Source organism: Polyodon spathula, chromosome 41 (genome assembly GCF_017654505.1).
Source record: "Polyodon spathula isolate WHYD16114869_AA chromosome 41, ASM1765450v1, whole genome shotgun sequence".
NCBI lineage: Eukaryota > Metazoa > Chordata > Actinopteri > Acipenseriformes > Polyodontidae > Polyodon > Polyodon spathula.
In genome coordinates, this window is record NC_054574.1 from 727450 (window position 1) to 747154 (window position 19705).

The 19705-nt window shown below is 39.0% G+C and overlaps 1 protein-coding gene across 15 annotated transcripts in view; it reads right to left on the reverse strand.

The window, feature by feature from the left end:
• LOC121305037 (elastin-like) overlaps positions 1–19705 on the reverse strand; it is a 46402-nt gene that overhangs the window by 19678 nt on the left and 7019 nt on the right. For 11 of the 15 annotated variants that reach the window (XM_041236547.1, XM_041236543.1, XM_041236546.1 and 8 more), the window contains exons 2-10: positions 10136–10174; positions 9073–9114; positions 8001–8078; positions 3519–3578; positions 3227–3319; positions 2099–2158; positions 833–895; positions 458–523; positions 118–165 (exon numbers count right to left, since the gene is read on the reverse strand). In XM_041236547.1, coding sequence (XP_041092481.1) covers positions 118–165; positions 458–523; positions 833–895; positions 2099–2158; positions 3227–3319; positions 3519–3578; positions 8001–8078; positions 9073–9114; positions 10136–10174 — 549 coding nt within the window. The remainder of the gene's footprint in view (positions 1–117; positions 166–457; positions 524–832; positions 896–2098; positions 2159–3226; positions 3320–3518; positions 3579–8000; positions 8079–9072; positions 9115–10135; positions 10175–19705) is intronic. The other 4 variants (XM_041236537.1, XM_041236540.1, XM_041236544.1 and 1 more) reach the window with 4 other exon arrangements.

A 19705-nucleotide genomic window follows, 5' to 3' on the forward strand; every position in this document is an offset into this window, starting at 1 on the left:
ACAGACAGCACGTAGTGGTCTTTGAGGCGCCTGTGACCACTCAAGCTTTTCAGCTGAACCAGAAACAGCTGTTTTAAACTATAGTGGTTTGATTAGCGATTTAATAATGTGACCAACCTGTGCCTGGAACAAGCCCGCCAGGGTACGCACCTGGGACCCCAACACCTGAACAAAACACAACAAGGAAGATGGTAAAATGATTGTCGCTCCCATTTGATGTTCATTAAGGATCCCGGGAGAGTGTTTAAAGAACTGGGGTGTAAACCAGGCCTGACTAAACTAACCTTGTCTACTGTCTCATACTCTGATCTAACCCTTGAGAGAAGATGTCGCAGCCCAGGGGATAATTATCGAGCATACACATCTTTTAGGACTATATGAGATGCAGACATTTCTTCTTAACAAGATCAGTATTGAACTGTTCATTGTTGAACTGATGATTTCATTCCTGCCTCACCTGGTACCTTTTGGGGCTTCCCAGCCCCCACTCCAGGACGGAGCCCAGTTTGTGGGATTACAGCACCTAGAGGAGAAAGGGGGAGGGGGAGGGGGGGGGGTTATGCATTTCTAGAAATGCTATACTGTTCATTCTTCATGCATTCAAAATACATGCCCTGGAAGTGAAATGTGGTATTATTGCAAAAGCAAAATAATGCATACCAAATTATCACCATTGGTTTACTAGTAAAGAAAACTGATTTTGATGATAAACTGTTTCCTGCAAAAATCCAGGTATGACAATTCATAAAGAGAGCAAAAACAGCACAGCAAATTCAAAAGGAGGATTGGAATTTGGTGCAGGAGGTAGCCTGATCTTTGTTGTGTGTAGCACCTGTGGATACGTCAGGCTGCACTCCAGTTCCAACCCCACCTCCTGGCACGACAGCTCCAGGACCTGTCAGAAACAGGCTTTGTTACAAGAGGATTCCCAGGCTCCATTTCAGCAGCTTTGCAGTGCTTTCAAGAGAAACACGGCCTTGCTTGGATTTATTCAAAGCACAACCACCTATTAGTTTAAAGCTCATGCACTCCTACGATGGCTTGTTGAGTCCAAAAAGAAAGGATGTTACATCAAGATGTCAAGAAAACCATTAACGTTATCACGAGAAACTTAATTTCAGGATCTCGAAATTGAACATTTCGTTATCCCAGGATCTTGAGAGAATGGAAGTGATTACTTATGTTACCCTGACATCATTTATCTATCTCAGGAACACAGAAGTAAGGACTTCTGTTTTCTCGAGATCCTGTGATAAATTATCTTGTCATAAGAGAGATAACGGAATGGTAATATCGAGATCCTGAGATAAATTATAAGGGAAAAAAAACACAGCTGTGAGAAGGTATGGGGAGGGAAAGGGAGAAAGACACACTGACCCCTCTTTGGAAATAAAGACCAAATATGTTTTTCTTCTTAGAATACAGGTGGGAAATAGTATGGTTGATCAATATTCAATTCAAAGTGGAGATTTCAAAGACAAACATTCACATCAGTTTCTTAATACAGAAGCAGCCTTCTTGAGACAACTTAGCATCAGGATTCAAAGGATTAAACTCAGCTAGTGTTTTTTTCCCCTCATATCCTGATATTGTACACTACACGATGCATGCCATTGGAGCTTGGGGTATCAGGAGAGAATTCCAGTTATTTGCAGGCTTTCTTTGCTAGCAGATGCTTTGATAATGATTAAAGTTTATAAGTATCGTACCTTCACCACTCTAGAACAATAACCATATTAGTATATATTAGGGTCCTTCTTTAGAAGCCTTTCTAGGGACACCTCTAACCAACACAGTCAAATATGAACTACTAATACAGTGCAGTGATCGTCATCACAGTATATTAGCCAGTAGATAGTTTTGTATTCGTCATTCAGCAAATGGCCAATGTGAAAGTGTATGGCCCTGCCCTGCAATGCAGTACAGTGGATGTAAATGCATATGTTCATCTCCACACATCTAAAATATCCTGGTTTGGATTTTGATGTTGATCGTAATGCAATCTTTTCCAGGAATTTTGTGATAGTTTAATACCTCTGCCTATCTCTGAAGAAGATGGCATGCTTCAGGTAAGATCGAGGTTTAAGACCACACGTACCTACTCCACCGGGGACTCCACCACCTGGTTGCCCACCTACTCCAGTGCCAGGTAGTTGTCCTGAAAGAGCAAAGTACACACATCTCATTGCCTCTTGCCCAGAGAGCTCAAGAGATGGACTGTGACTGACACCTTCAATACTGGCCTCAGTAGAACAGCTAAGATCATGGATCAAGATGAAAACAACAACAGGGGCTCCCGAGTGGCGCATCCAGTAAAGGTACTCCGTGTGGAGTGCAGGATGCACCCTATAGTCTGGAGAGCTCAGATTCGAATGTCATTGCCGACCGTGACCGGGGGTTCCTAGGGGGCGGCGCACAATTGGCCGAGTGCCACCCGGGTAGGGAGGGCTTAGGTCGCCAGGGTTCACTGCGAACAAGCGACCCCTGTGACTGATAGGGCACCTGTGGGTCTGCAGCGCAGCCATTCAGATCTGTGTTGTCCTCCAGCATTATAGGTCTGGTGGCCTCGCTGTGGATCAGCAGAGCGAAAAGTGACGGATTGGCAGGAGCACGTTTCCCACGTCACCGGGGGTTACAGCGATGAACCGGGATAAAAAATTCTAATTGGGTATTCCAAATTGGAGAGAAAACTGGGGTAAAAACCATTGATGACGACTACATTTATAAACAAACAAAAAAAAAGACGACGACAACAACTAAAACAAACACAAAGAACAATAAGAAAGACAACAACAGTGCGAACAAGAACAAAACCTAGAACAAGACCTAGAACAATACCTAGAACACTACCTAGAACAAGAACATGAACACGATCCGAAATACGACGAAGATCAAGAACAAGAACAGGACCTAGAACAAGACCTAGATTAAGAACATTGACATGACCTAGAATAAGACAAAGACCTAGAACAAGAAAAGAAAACAAGACCTAGAACAAGAAAATGAAACAAAACCAGGACGAAGACCTAAAAAAAAGATAAAGAAGACGACAACCAGCACCAAAATACATAATCACATCTATTTCCAGGGATGATCGGGGCTGAGAAACCCACACGAGTTCTATGAGGACAAGCGATCAGAGAAGGCATCTTACCTCTAAAATAATTCAGAAATCTGACAGAGAAGAGCTCTGACCTTGAATCAGAAGGATGTCGCTCTACAGTACCTGGCTTCTGTTTATATCCAGTGCCGAGTCCTCCACCTACGCCAGGATAGAGCTGTGGGATCCTTCCCGCCCCCAGACCAGCTTGCCCAAGACCTGGCAGGTATAAACAAACTGAGTGAAAACTCTCCCCAGCACATAGAACCTAAAAACACATTTAAATGGTTCACTTTTATTGTAACATTAACAGCCTCATCAGTGGTGATTACCTGTAGATTAATTGCCCCTGTCTGTTGCCGCGGTCAATGTTCTTATGCTTCAATTAAAAAAAAGCCTATTTAGGTTCATAATGTACCTGCTTTAGCAGCTTTGTATCCTGCTCCAGCTCCACCCAGTCCTCCCAGGCCAGGTACCCCTGGGAGATAAGAGGCCAGCATTAGACAGTTCATACATGGACCAGTGTAATTACCTGGGTCCCATTTAATTGGTTCCGGATTTCTATCTTGTGCTATTTAGATACAGATTATAAGAAAGGCAAATTGAATGCTTTTCCAGGAGGTAGTGTCTAGAACATGGATTACACACAGCATCTGACATCCAGGGGTGAGTGTGTGTGCGTGTGTGCGTGTGTGTGTGGGGGGGAGGTGGTAGCTAGTATAAGTCTTTACATTACATCAGAACTGCCTCAAAAAACCAAGAATTCTGTTTTAACTGCTGTTTGTTTACATAACTCTCTAAATCACAAGGACTACGTCATAGTTGCGCAATACACCCATAACAGAAAAATAAAGAAAAAAATCCAGAAACCATGCCAGAGAGATCTCATAACGGATTAGCTATAATATTGTCTTCTACTTCAGGATACTGTTTATCCATGTTAATGAAAATCTGAATATGTATTTGAAGACATGCTATGGGATTCATTAGAAACTGCACCTGAGTTTCCTCAGGTACAGTAAAAAGTATTTTTTTTAAAGTGACACGTGATAGGGAAATTCAGTCATTCAGCAAACTCATTGATCTATCAGATGCTGTAAATAATGAAAGCACTGCAATAGCTTTCCAGTAACAGATTACAAAACCTCAAATTTGCATTTTATTTTTTCAGATCAATATTACAAGTTTTTGTTCTCTTAATAGAAATAGCCATATTAAAAAAAAAAATCCATCTGCCCTGTGTTCCCCCTCAAAATTACTTATCTAGTCTATTACTATAGTTGCCATGAAAGTCTGCCAACAAGATGACAGGAAAAATAACATATAGGCATACTGTACTAGATTGGCTCAATTATCCTTTTCAGCGGTTATTCTGGATACACATTTTCTTAGAAAAACAGGTGTTGGAAGGAGAGACTTCTTCACACAAAGAGTGGGGAGGGGATGGAATGAGCTACCTTGTCATGCTGTTGATGCAGAAACACTTGGATCCTATAAGACCCGACTTGACAAAGCTCTGAGATCAATTAGCTGCTAGGAACCGGATGAGCTTGGATGGGCCGAATGGCCTCTCATTAGGAAATGTCACCACAATACATATTTAAAAGAAATCCATGATACTATAATATTACCTTTAGTGGTCATGATTGAATTTGTTTTCATTCTGGGCATTTCTGAACATGGGCATCGCGCCTGCCTCAATATTTCAGTCTGGACTGTAGCATCTCACAGGTACAGAGAGCTTACTTTACCCTGGCAGAACCGCGGCTGAAATGCCTGCTCATTTATTACTACAATTTATTATGTCTCGAGCAGAGCTAGGGTGCAAATCATGTACCAAAAACATCAATAAAAGAGCAAACGGAGGAGGTATGTGCTGTTGGCAGCGTGCTTCCTAACACAGCCCAGATGACTTACATATGCACAGAGTGTTTGCAGGCAGAATACCTTCCTGATAGCTCTCAGCTGAAGAATGATGTTACCACAAGCAAGGCAGTCAGACCCTCAATACGTTTTTGAAAGCTAATTGTCGTTTCTATACTTTTAAAGAAGGGATTTCACACTCACGCGAACCCTATTCAGAAATCTTTAAAGTTTAAATACGATTGTTTGTAACACTTTACTAATTAGAGAGTAGAGTATAACCAATCTGTGGTTATGTAGTAATCACACAGTGCAAAAAAAAAAAAAAAATAGGGTCATTAAAAAATTGACAAAAAATAAATACATTTGTAATTGAGCGTGTAGTTGCGTTGCAGCTACACAGACATCACAAATTTATTACAGCGTAACTCGACATCGATTGGAAATTTTTGCAGACATGAAAAAATAGGAGGACCTGTGAGAACATTATTTGGGATAAAAAGAAATGGACAGTTCACACAGGGGTGTAATTACAGGACGCTTGTTTTTAAAGCTAGGTTCAAGTAATCAGATACATTTTTAACACAATCAACTAATAGCGGTGAAGAGTAAACAAGTTTCTGTGTGCTGCATTGATCGCTTGACAACCTCCCGTGAGATTTCTACAGATTTTTCACTGCCTGGCATCCAGTCAAACATAAATGTGGATGTTAAGGGCAGGGGTGACTGTTAAATAAAGCAGCTGTTCAGACAGATGGAAGCCCCTTGTCTGAAGGGTTCTCCCCTTGTCTCCAGGGTAGCTTTTGTAATTGCTGTGCAACAAATTACTGAAGGACAGGCAGGAGGAGGCTTCTCAGGACTGAAGGAATAACAGTAAAAATAAATGGCATGGCATTTCACTTCTAAGAAATGGTGAAATTATTTAGAAAAGTATCACGCTATGAATAAATAACTTATTAATAAATATATTTTTAAAAATCGGTTGGCTTTAGTTGTATAACATGACTGTAAGTCATCTTGTCATCAAATCTGAATTGGATTATTATGCCTAGATTAAAATATTAACATACTATGTCTAATCTTTTTGTTTTGTACAAGGTAACAAACAAACGAGTCAGACAAAAATCAGACAAAATCTGTACTTATTCACACAATATGAAGAGCCTTTGAAAAGCAATTTGACCTCTAATACGAACTTCCACTTCAGATAGAAAAACATAGGCCCTACTAAATTCATATACAATAGCAATGTATGTGTCAAAGAGGCAAAGAAAAACTTTTAAGAAGCGAAGTCAAGTAGACAAACATTTTGGCTATCTTGATGTTATGGATAATCTCTATGAAGCAAATAACGACCCATGATAAAATCCACATGTGCAGTATTCATATCAAACCATAACTCTAACATGAACTTATCATGACCAGGTGTTAAAATTGTGATGGAAAAAAGGCTAACTTCCATTCTAGTGTTTTGCACTAGGAGAACAACTAATACAGCGTCCACAGAGCAGGCTAGAATACACCATTCACACTGCGTCTATAGTTCAGCTGATACAACTTCCACAGAACAGGTTCGAATACAGCACTCCCACTGCATCTATAGCATACCAGCTAACACAGCTTCCCGTAACACCTAGGGCTGATATCATTGTAGCAGGATGGGTTGTATTGCATTTCTTAGGCTTACTGCGAGCCAAGCTGTGACTCATCACGGCTGTCTCTAATTAAGTGCTAATTGGATCTGCAAGGTTTATGTGCAGATTACTTGTTTCATCGAGCTTGTCCCTAATTTAGTACCTATTTTGTAAAATTCAAAAAAGAAGTGTTTTGACATTTTGCGCACAGTTTTCATGCTTCGTTTATAGCAGGCTGGGCTTCGCTTTTAATTAGGCAACACTAACCATTTACGACAGTAAACCACGGTTAATAGCCTAGCAAAGTGTAGCAGTTTAAATCTGTTGTTCTATAACCCTCTGCGCCCCTAAAGTCTGCAACCTTGGTTAATGGCAGCAGAGAAGGCAATGAAAGGGTGGGGAGAATGTCACTCTCCAGAGGAAGTATCTAAAAATTGCAAGGCTACCTGAAAGTAAGGCATGCAAACAAAGGTTAGAGGACATTTAGAGGCGTCTTTAGGATGAAAGGGTTTCTGTACTTCCGTGAAATGTTTATCTTAGAAATGGCTTAGATATTGTTCCAAACCTTATCAGAAGAGAGTTCTTTAAACATGCAATTCCTTAGCTTTATAAGCACACAACAGTTTTGATGAAATCCACGCTGTTGGAGGAAATGATCCCTAAAACATGTCAATGCGCTGAAGTAACGAGCTGCAGAAACTCTGTTTGCAGTCACTGTGTGGAATGTTGGTGAAACAGAGTGCGTGCAAAGCTTTCCAGTTATTGTATAGCTAATGTTTGCCAGGGCACTTTCAAATATTAGCAATCGTCACTTTGATAAGGCTGGTGGGATTGAATGATCAGGTTCTTGTTTTTTTATTGAACGGTCCAAACCAAACAGGATGTCCTGGCTGAAAGCATTGCCCCTCTGCCCAGCAACTAGATAAACAAGATTCTGATAAGGAAAGCCCAACGATAACTAAGAAGTGGCTGCCATTATACAGCACAGCCTGACTCAGCGCCCTCCTGCTGCGTGCATATATACAGTGCGGTATACAAACATCTTTCTTCTACAAAAAAGCACAATGGCCATATTGTATTAACTTCCTCACTGAGAATATTTTTCAGTTGATAAAAAGCGTGATAAGATGTCATGAACACTGAAGAATAACCATTTTCATTTTCTATCTGCAGGTTTAGGTGGTTCCCCCAACCCCAGCTCCTAATACGACCCTTACAACAAAAAATAAGAACAAATGTATTCATGAATCAATAAATCACAATGCAATATATATTAACAGGTGACTAAACCAATATTAGGTCTTATTCACAAAATGTTCTGTTAAATCAAGTTTGCAGTAGCCCAACTATATTTTAGAGTTGGGCTATAAACGTGAAAAGTTCCTTTTGTACAAATTGCTTACCAGGTCTGACCCCCACTCCATACCCTCCTGGGTAGTAACCACCTCCAACACCTCCAACACCTCCAGCCCCAAGCCCAGCTGCAGTAAAAACACCACAGCTTTTTTTTTTAGAAGAAGAAGAAAGCCCTGCTTGTGACTATTAATGCAACCAAAAAACAGATTTGTACTGCAAACATCTAACTTTGTTAGTCTCTTTCCTTCTTTCATTGACCACATGAGTGCGTATTGTCATCAGTGTACAGTTTTGCAACACCCTATAGATTGAACTAATTTTGCTTCAAAAATGCAAATGAAACCTGCTGAATATCGTTACGGTAACATTGAATTACACACCGCTTTGCAGTTTCCCATATACTTACTGAAAAACTGACAAATTGCAAAATGTGACATTTCTAAATTTAACATGAAATACTGTAAAACAATTACGGCAATATCATTTTGTAGCTTTTTTGTTTTGTTTACGTGATGTTAAATAAAAGATCTAAATTATGTTCATATAGTTTTTTTTGTTTTTAACAATGTCCTAATTCTAAGCGATGCAAAACTTTTGGCCACAGCTGTGCATCTGTCAATGAATTGGCGGCACCTGACTGGTTTGGTAGTGTGCTCAGCCTCATTCCATGTTTGCTTCCAATGAGAGTTTTTGACACAATTAGCCAATTAAAAGACGTACAGAGAGAATAATCTGTAAAGAGCAGTAGTTTACTGTGACAAGCTCCTGCTCTGGAAAGCAAACCCAGGCTTAAAATACTACACATGGTTTTTATTCATTTAACTGTCCAGATTGTTACGCTGGTAGAAGACTTTACAGAGTGTTACATGGTATGCTAAGAGGATAGTAGACAGATGGATTCAAGGTTTTTTGGCAGAAGCTGCCATTAATGATAAATGATTAGGTTATGAAGTCTCTGGTGAGTAAGAAATGTCCAGGAGTATGAGGATGAGACACATCTGATTATTAGAAGAAAGCCTTCACTTTTAAAAGAAGTTAGGTACTCAATGTTGGTCAAGTAAATCATATGAAAATGGCCGAAACCTGGAAGAGAATACAATAAAAAAAAAATAGAGGCACCTGCAGGTTTTGCCGGCTTGTAACCTGGTATCCCTCCAGCTCCTGCAAGAAAAAAAACCCCAAAAAACATTTAATACCAAACCATCGTTTATTTTAAATCACAAAGCCCTTCTTTATTTAACACAAGTCCACATAAGTGCATCCTGGCGAGGACGTGGATAACCTAACATGTACTTGACACCTTTCTGGTTTGGTAGACTCCTGGGATGTGACTGAAGAAATTGAATTCAATGCGATGCGTCGGTTTCAGTCTCTTCTGAAATAGAAATCCCAAAGGCAAAAGAGCACCCAAGAGCAGGACAGCGAGCAATGGCTTTGTGACAATGTGCATGTTTTCCGTCTGCACTGCAGCCCTGTTTTGAAGGAGCCTGAACTCCAGGGCTTTATAGATTGGCAGGATCCCAGTCCAGCTGCAGGATTCTTGAAATGTCTTCCATTTCAAGAAGATCACAGTAAATAACCAACTACAATTTATAGTGGTGACCTTTCAATAACATGTACGTGGCTATAAATGAATCCAGAATAAGCAAGGATTGGATTTATTAAAAAAAAAAAAAAAAAAAAAAAAAAAACAGTACCAGTACTAAATTTAAGCAAATGTAATTCCCTAGGCTTGGAAAACCAGAACTTGGCCTCTGCCAGCTATTATAAAACTAACAGCATCAGTATTTGCAAAGGCAAAGTGACAAAGTGACAAAGGGATGCCGTGTAACTTCAAACACTTAAAACCTAGCTCCTCCGAATGCAGTCTCTGATTGCAGGGTGCATGGGTTATACAGCCCACTAGAGTTCTCCTCCAGGTTAACGACGTAATGAAAGTCAAGAAAGAGAGTAGCAGCACATATTCGCTTACAGTATACCTTAATAAAGGACCTTTGAGTTCTTCAAAGCTCGTTTTTGTACGGCACAGTTATTCTAATAAACAGTATCAATCCTTCACATCGATTAGCACTTCTGCAGTGACACGAAAGAGTCACTTGTTAAGGGACAGGGGAGAACGCCAACTAGAGCAAGTTCACTTTTTACTGTAAAGATGAATTTAAAATAAAAGTGAACGCCTTACCTGGGTAAAGGGAGCCAACTCCAGCAGGTACGTAGGGACCTAAGGGTTAAAAAAAATACATTTAAAGACAGAAGCAGGTTTGCAATGAAATCTGTACCAGCACTGGCAAGGTGCAATATACAGTAAAGCACTTTAATATGGTAACAAATAAACCCTGAAAATGTAATCTGAAATGTAAATCACAAAACTAAATCAAGCAGAGCAAAGAAAAATATTGCCGCTCGCCAACGTATCTATCTAGAGACTTAAGAAAAAAAAGATTTCCAATTAAGATGCATTAAGTGAAAAATCGTATGTACTGGAAAGGTTACAGTGAATTGGAAACCAAACTGGCTACAGTAAAGTAATGATAGCATTGAAATGAACATATTGCTTTGAGTTTGTTGTCCCAGCTGCTTCTCACTGTCAACAGGCTTTGGTAATGCAATGGATAAATTGTGCATGGGACCCTTAATGCAGCAAACACAATCCTCCATTCATTGTCTGTTCTGTATAACAGCAACTCTGACTACATATTCCACCCCTCCAAAAACTACCCTGGAGTTCTAATTGGGTCCCCAATACCATTTCATTAGTACACCCCCGGCTTCTCCCTGGTCTGGCATCCAAGCCAAACTCTGCTTAGCTGCTATGACTACAGGTTCTATCTGGAGTCCTCAGCTCCAACCAATTAGAAACCGTCAAATATACCCTTCTTATCATGTAATGAAGCATGTTGCTGTGAAGTGGACAGTGTGATTTCTGTGTTACTGCAGTGTAATGACAATGGAGTTAGAGACACTTTACTGGAAAGTGCTGCCTTATTGTTTTTATTCATGGAGCACTATAGCTATTCCAATTGAGTATCGTATAAAAATATTTCAGAATAAAAAATCATTTCAACGTAAGGAAACTGCAAAAAAAAAAAAAAAAAAAAAATAACGACATCAATCAAAGCACAAGAACAGCTTTGTGGGTATTTTTTTTTTTAATTTAATTGCAAGCAGAGAAGTGTTCTTGGAAAGCTCAAAGTAAAACATAAAAACACCTGATTGAGAAAACCGTGCCTCAGTCGCGTTGGGAGAACCAGCGGCGCCTTTGCAAATGAACAAATGATGAAATAATATCTAGAGAAATCTGGTTTACATTACAACAGACCGCCAGACACCATGCTTTACAATGCTGGAAATTGATTTCAACGTGCTTTACATATGCTGTGTGACCATTTAAGTAGTAAACCGTTGCAAATGCCTGGACGTGTTTACTGATAGGGAATTTTTAAAACATTTTTTGCTTTCAACTAGAAATAATCTTTGTGTCCCAAAGGCTGATTCACACAAAGCATCACTGAGTCTGAGGCAGAGGGCAGGGTAAACAACAGAGTACTGTACATAGAGATTCAAGCCTCTTGAAACCACTACAAGAGAGGATGGATATGTCACCGATACATCCTGTTTTGTCATTGCTGTTTAGGATCACTTTGTATATCATTTTCAAAGTGCTCTTTTCTTCAAGGATCACAGTGTAATTATTAACCTGCCCCGCCCCTTGCAGCAGCAGCTGGTGTTTGAAAGACTTGTTATTTCTTATTGGTGGTTCATGATGTCACTCTGATGTAGGAGCGGTACTCGAAGGCATGTCTGTAAGCCCTTGTGATGCTGCCACCGGGATGGGTGCGTTAAACTTCTGAGTTCTGAGTATAAACTTCTGAATGTAGCAGAAAGTAATATACCAAGAGATTCTAAACGATAACCGATATTGCAGATCGGTACTGAGCTGCTGGTAAGTTCCTGCATGTATTATTGTAGCCAGTTTTCTATACTCAGGTGCATGGCATTACCAAAGATATGGAACATCACCGTGAAGCCACAAGGGGGCACTGTGTAACATGCTGTTAAGGGCTTTCTCGGTCGAAGGCTGTCATCACTCCAAACAATACAAACCCTTTTTTTTATTTAGTCTGGATTTTACTGGGCAGGAGGCAGTACTGGCTTTGCCGGGGTGAGTTTTCCTTCCAAATTTGGATCCAGCACGCAACTGCCAAACCGGTGCAATGCGAACAATAAAACAGAGAATTCCGCACATGTTTGATGGTGTATCGTACTGGGATAAAAGCACGAACCCAATAAATAGGAGCTTTAATTAGTCGTCAGTGCAGCGGTGAAATGCTTCCAATAACAAATGATCTGACTGCGCAAGGCTGACAGAAAGTTCTGCTGGGGAATGCTTTATTAACGACTTTTAACTGTAATACAAATGTGAGTTGGACTACAGCTAGCTTGCTATAAAGATGCATGACTCTCGCTTTAATGGGTAATCAGCTAGCAGCTTGGAGTGCAATGGGAAAACGTGATCTGCCCTGTTAAATTTAGAAGAAAAATGTACCCTGCCACGGAATATCGTATTTTTTTTTTTTTTTAAGGCGTTGCATTGTCAGTTCTTGATAGCAGTGATAGCGGTTTCACAGGAAGGTAAATTTGCTGAACATCAGACCAGAGGCTGAACTGAGACTAAAAAGTAGGATCCTCTATGGGCTACCATCAACTATAAAATAATATGCAGCCCTTCCCCACCCCAAACTGTATTTCATTTGTTCTTATAGTCTTGATTTACTGTATAAAACATCAGTAAATATCATTAGAATGATTCTGGTGATGCTCATCTATTAATCATGCTGTGATTCTGTGTTATCTAGAGAGCAGAACAGTAACCCACCCTAACCCTATCATAACTTCAGTGCTGCATTGCTGGATTAGCACATTCACTACACATGCTTCTGGGACAGATGATTGCTCTAAATGTTGATGTTTCATTATAAAGCTAGCAAGAACACATCTGTATTCACTTTTTTAGCTACGTACCTACAGTAACCTCCAAGCAGACTAATAGCTCTGCTCCACCGTACACTTTAAAGACAGTGAACGTGCTTGAGAAATGTGCCTTGCTGGAAGGTGCAACTTGAATTTGATTGCACTGTCCAGTACCAGTCACAATAGGATACGAAGAGCAGCTATTAAATATCCTGTTTGTACAGCTGGGGAACAGCCATTAGCAATATTTAAAGTCTGCATTTGGATAATCGGTAAAACTGCAAAGTTATTAACGGCAATCCAGGCTCTGGGAAATCATTCCCAGTCTGAAAAACAAGACTATAAATTAAGGTGTCATCAGCACGATTTAGCAACTCGTCACCTAATGGGACAATTTTATAAATAATCCTAGAGGTGTTTCAAAAAGGTCTCTATTAAGATGCTTGTAATAATACCGATCACAGTGCTTGACTGTCTAAGGCAGGCATGCAATCATAATAGAAGAACTAAAACAAAGGCAATAGTAGAACAAGGACTGTAATGGTCCTGTACATTAGGAGCCCTTGGTAGAATGGTACCAGCTAGTATCTGTTTCATATTGGCATAGCGGTATCTCAATGGCATGACCCAATGCATTCAAAGACAGTGCAGTGCGTTACTATGGGCCCATACCAGCACCGCCATGCCATATTAGATGTTCGGTTCAGAACGAAGCGTGCAGCTGCAAGAACAGCTGTCTTGCAATCATTAGAGCTTTCTCTGTGCTGTGCCCACCTTGTTGCACTATTTTTGTGATGTGGAGTCATCGTCCAACTCATTTCAAGTGACACCCAACTTTAAAAGGGTCCCACAGGAAACAACACATCAGTGAGTCTTTATGGAAATACAGCCCTGGGTGTTTATTTCTACATATTGATTACGTACCTCAAAAGTTATATTTGTTGAAATGGCACATTTATAGTGATGCACTCTACACAGATATAAAGCAGTGTACACAAAAGATCTCTTCTGAAGAAATAACTTGTACACTATGAGAGACGTGTTTCATCCTTTGCAGTAAAGCACATGGTTTTAAAGAATGCGTCAGTTGACAGAACAGGTTCACCCTAAAAGTCATTTTAAAAATGAATTGGTTTACAGTTGATATACAAAAGTCAGAGCTCCTTTTCTCTGATTTATTTCACATGCTGGATTTAAATGCTGAAATGTTGCTAAATATTTTCAGATTTATAAGTTATATCTGCAAAGTACACATTTAATCATTTATTTAAGAGATTTATAAATCTGAAAACCTGTAAATCTGGATTTAGCAGTCAACTTACCTATTTATTTTTTAAACTAAACATTTAAATGTTTTTCATGAGATTTCTAAATCTGAAAAATTGCATGTCCGAATTTAGCACTCAACTGATATATTTATTTTGAAATTAAATATTTATTTTACAGAAAACCAGATTTATTTGTGAACGGCCAAGGTTTCTGGTAATTTGTCAGCTAAATCTCTACTCGCCAAGTGTAAAAAAAACACCAGAGCTTGCTTTCTTGGATTTATTTCACATCCTGGGTTTAAATCTTGAAACTTTGCAAAATATTTTCAGATTTATAAATTGTATCTGGAAAGATGCACATTTAAATATTTTTTAACAAGATTTATAAATCTGAAAAAAGATGTTTAAATCTGTGAAAATGACAGGATTTAAGCTAAATCTGGGGGAAAAGACTTGTTAAAATGTTAATGATTTTATTTTTTTTTACACTTGGGGCCCCATACAATGAATGTATTAACCCATCAATGCAGCATTAAACTAATGTTTTCAGACATTATCAGTCTCTGTATTTCTTTTTTATACTGTCTGAAAGCTGCTCATCACAGGCTGACACCAGCCTACAGTCACGTTAACGAAAGTGGGTAGCATTCCCAAAGGTACAGATTTATATCTTAAACGATGCTTCATCAGGACAGGAATTTAACACAAAGACTATGGATATCTTTATGTGCCTTTGTGACTGTTTGTAAATGGAGGGCACACATATTGAGAATACTTCATGCGTATAATAAAGTCTTAAACTGTAGAGCAAAACGTTAAGCTTCCATTACAAGAGCTTTACAAAAGACCTGGCATAGGAAAGCTGCTAAAAGTGTTGTTATTAGATACGCTGGGCTTTGGAAAATTCACAAGGAAAGATTTACCAAGCATGAGCTGGCACTGTACTTTTTAAATGGTCGTATTTGTACATGAGTAGAAAGCGTTCAGTCTTTTTATCCACCCCCCAGAGAAGCTAAATATGTGAAGGTAGTTCCAGTATTGGATTCACTCAGACATAACAAAACAAACCTCAAACATAAACCTCGTTGACTGGCTGGAGCAATGTGCTAGGACGATACTGACATCCAGGCTGGAGAGTCTGCAGATTGCTGGAAACCCCAGTATTCTATGTTGTTCTCTGTGCTGCCTTTACCTAGCTTTGAATTAGCTTTGAGCTTGTCTGGAGAATCCACAGTCTTCGGACTGAACAGTCTTCATTAAATTTAAATCACAAGGCAGAAGCGACCTTCTCTATGCTGCCAATCCCACCAACTTTCTGTCAAGATAAATGCAGAGAAGGTGGAGCTGGCAGAGTTGAAAGTTGACACTGTCACATGATTTTAATAGAATGCTTTTCAGGACTGTCAGTTAGGGTTTTCTAGCCAATCAGGTCTCCTCAGGATGATTACAAACACCATAACAATATAAAAAGAAATGTAAAAAAAAAAAAGGGAAATGTCACTTGAAGATTTACTCTAATAATTATTTAATTTTATTCCACTGTAGTTGACTTTTTGCTAAAGTCAAAAGCTATCCTGAGTCACAGCATCAAACACATTTTTAAAATATTTTTAAATCACTTTAGGTGATATCAGGGGAAAATGTTATTGCATCAAGCACAAAAACAACCCTACAATAAAACACAGTTTTGTGGTTGATGTCACAAACCCCTGCAACTTCTAGTACCCACCCCAGGAAAACATCTGGAAGCACATGCTGTGGAGAACACATAAATGGCAAGTATGCTTAAAAAAATAAACATGAGCCACAGTCTCTGCTGTAATAATAAAAGTTCTGTTCTGGGCAACATCTACAGTATCTGAGCAGTTGAATGCCTTGGCAAAGCATAAAACCTGATCTCACAGCGAGAATACAAAGCGGGCATCAGAATGTTTAGTTGCTGAAGTTCTGATGGAAGTCTGGAAAATTTGGCGAATCAAAAGGATTTGTGTAGGATGGGGGAATGTTAACTATATCCGAACACGGCGACAGTACATCTAAACCATTCATGTCTATTCAAAGGAATTCCACAGTTTTTTGCTATATGAAAATAAATTCACAGTGTGTTGTAGTGCAATAAGGTCTACAGTACATAATAAAGTTTTACCTGCAGTCAGATTAAAATCAAACTTGTTCACCTCCATAGAAGGACCACTTATCTTATTTGACCTCACCAATGAATCCCCAAAGAGAATATTTCCCATCTGTACACATCTAGTTAAAAACATACATCTGGCTATAAAGACCACTTTTTCATGTGTCCGTAGAGTGTATAATTGCTACAGTAAGAAGAATATGGGTAACTGCCTCTTAAACTAGATAAATAACAGTATTGTTTGAGGGGAAAGCTGTGTATTTGCTGTGCAGCAATTGAAAGACAGACGAAGTGGAATAACCAAACTGTAGAGAGAATAAGCGATGAACACATGCCTTGAAAACGGCGTGCTGTTGTGAGTTTGAACACTTGTGGGTCATTTGGGAAACTACGTCAGGTGGTGAGATGGGGATTAATGATGCAGACCATTACTTTATGAGAGACAGGAGACTAAAGAAACACTTTTGTCTTTAACTGTTTAACCATAAACACTCAGACTGACCGCAGGCTTCACAAACAATTCAGAGCAACGTGACACTCTCAGCATGAATTAGTTCACATGTTATATTTCAGCACAGCACAGCACAAACTTATCAGGATGCTGAGCCACAGCAGGGGGGAAAGTCAACATTGCTCAATTAAATTTGACTTTCCAAGTGTGCAATTTCCCTCTAGGGAAATATTTCAGGTATCTGGCAATGAACGAAAAAAACAACACAGAAACAAATGATTGCAAATGACATTATTTTGCAATTAAGCCTCAAATATGTTAGATTACAATGTAAATTCACATAACGCAGTAATGGAATGGAATATCTGAGAGGGAGTTGTAGTGAATTATGACTCTACTGTGTGTCAAAGCCATAATTCTTGTGTTATCTTGTGTTATCTTCTCTTGGTTCACAAACCTTCAAATTATTAACGAACTAAGCGGTTTGGATGTTAGTCCACAAAATTCAGCTTATTCTTATTGATATAACACACAGTTCATTTCAGTGCTAAAACCTTAGCCAAAGTTCTTATGGATCAATTGCTGTTTCAACTTGTTGGAATTAATTGTTTTCTGTAAGTGTAATCCTCTTCCTAAAGTTGGCCCATTCAGCATGGAGTCACTGGAGTCTGCTAAATAGATCTAGTTCTGGCACTGGACTGCCTTCTCGGACATAAAAAGCCAACCAACAGGTGGTGAAAATACAAACAGCTGCAGTCTCGGAATCAATAATAAAATATAAAATGTACCAATAAATTGTAATTGAATATTCTTTACACACAGAAAAGTGTTAGTCATTCCAAAAGATATTCAGAGTGGTACATCACAAATGTTTGTTTTTAACCAAAATGTATACTGAGTTAATATTTCATCAAAATTGAAATTCTAGTCGCTGTGTCTCCTGTCAGTCTGATAGCAGCCAGAAAGGGAGATGATATATTAGGGTGAATTCCTTACAGTATATGAATCTTTTGCTAAAAACATATTAAATGAAAATGCACTGTTGTCCTGAAGAGTGGTTCTTTTATACTGAGTAATTTGAGAGGAGAGTAGTGCATGACGCTGCATTTGATAAATCATTAGTTTGACAACAAACCTATATATATATAAAAGCTAGTTTCAATATCCTTGGCACTTAGAGATTGCTGAGTCCAATTCTCCTAGATCGGAACGATCTGAGTTAGAATTGAAGAGCCAGTAGGTGTCTAACACACCCTAAACCTGATAAATATGATATGCACAAAAATGTGCCTCCTCTTTCTCACTCTGCACGCTATCAGTTTTTTTTTTCTTTCCTGGCAATGCTGAGGTTTCACCTCGCTGTCAAACAAAACGTCAGAGCCCTCGCTTGCCAAATCTATTTAAAAAAACTTGACAAAAGTGTTAATGAGTCTCTCACTGCGCTTTTATCAAGCAGTAAATTAATGATGTAACAAAAGCCTTTTTATTCACTTTTTCTTTCCACAGACTTGCAAGTGACTTGCTTCCAATGCTATTTTATAGGGTTCAGAGCACAGAATGATTTATCTGCTGAGGGCTCAATCTTGATGGTATTGTCAAGTATTACGGTCATTTTCTGAATATCAGGTGCTTCCTTTGGATACTGAGCTGTCTTGGGTTACCTCCCTTGTAAAACTATTGTATGCTACTCTAGAAAAAAAAAAAAATCCTAAACTAATTCAAACCCAAGCAAACAGCTCCTATGTAGCAAATAGGAATTCTTATGAAACAGCTTTCAATCACTGGAGTTGATTGAAACTAAAAAGAGGTTCAAAAGACCAGCAGAACCCACTGGCAACGAAAAATGAAATAACAGAGAGAGAAAAGAGAGGAGAGCACACATTGGACTGTACTGTGGGTGCTCATCTCACACCTGAGAGAATGAATGAAGAAGAGAGATGGGGGGAGTAAGAATGGGAGAGAGAATGATAAAAACTTAACAGAAATGTTCTCTTATTGGTGACGCCAAGACTTATCCCAGCTGAGACGATTCAGGAAGCAAGCAAGTCATTTGTCTCTTGGCTGGTCTGTGGGGAGGGGGGGTATGGCATATGATGAAAAATGTATTCATTTTATAAAAATTCAAGCTAACAGCTAACAGTCTGGTCAAAACAAGCAGCAGATGTACTTTATTACAGGATTAACTAATTAGTAATACTGAACATCATATTCCAAGGACCATAAATGAATTCAAGCTGTAAAAACAGTATACAGCAGAACACTATACCACATAGACAAGCACACTACAGTACCATAGCACTATATTAAACAGTAGTTTAATATTTGAATGTTGAACCACATTCTGTGCAGTAAACCCCTTCATAAAGGCTACATCACACTGTGAAACTGCTGAATCACTTTGAAAACCAACACAGCATGCTTATTATTAAACATTTTGTCAAATCAATTTGTTAGACTCTAAAAGAACTGTAATAATACCACATTTATTGTAATTAATGAGTCCTTACAATTTTTACAGTATTGTCAAGTTTTACAGTCATTTTCTGAATATCAGGTGCTTCCTCTGGATAGTGCGCATGACTGAGTTGCCTTGGGTTACCTCCCTATGCTACCCTAGAAAAAAAAACCACCCTAACCCTAACCCTATACTAACTCGATCCCAAGTAAACAGCTCCTATGTATCAAAAAGAAATTCTCATAAAATTTGTTTTTTTATCCTCCAAAACTGACAGTAGGTAAAACACTGCTCTGTTCGAACGGTGTTACCCAGTCTTGCACTCACCAGATATGCTTTGCAAAGTGATTAAACGACACTTCCAACAATTCAAATGAGTGTCATACCAGGGGAAGAGCAAGCTTTGGGATGACGAGCTTGTACCTGTTTAAATGGTCTGCAATCTCTGAATTTTCTACCCAGGCACACAGATT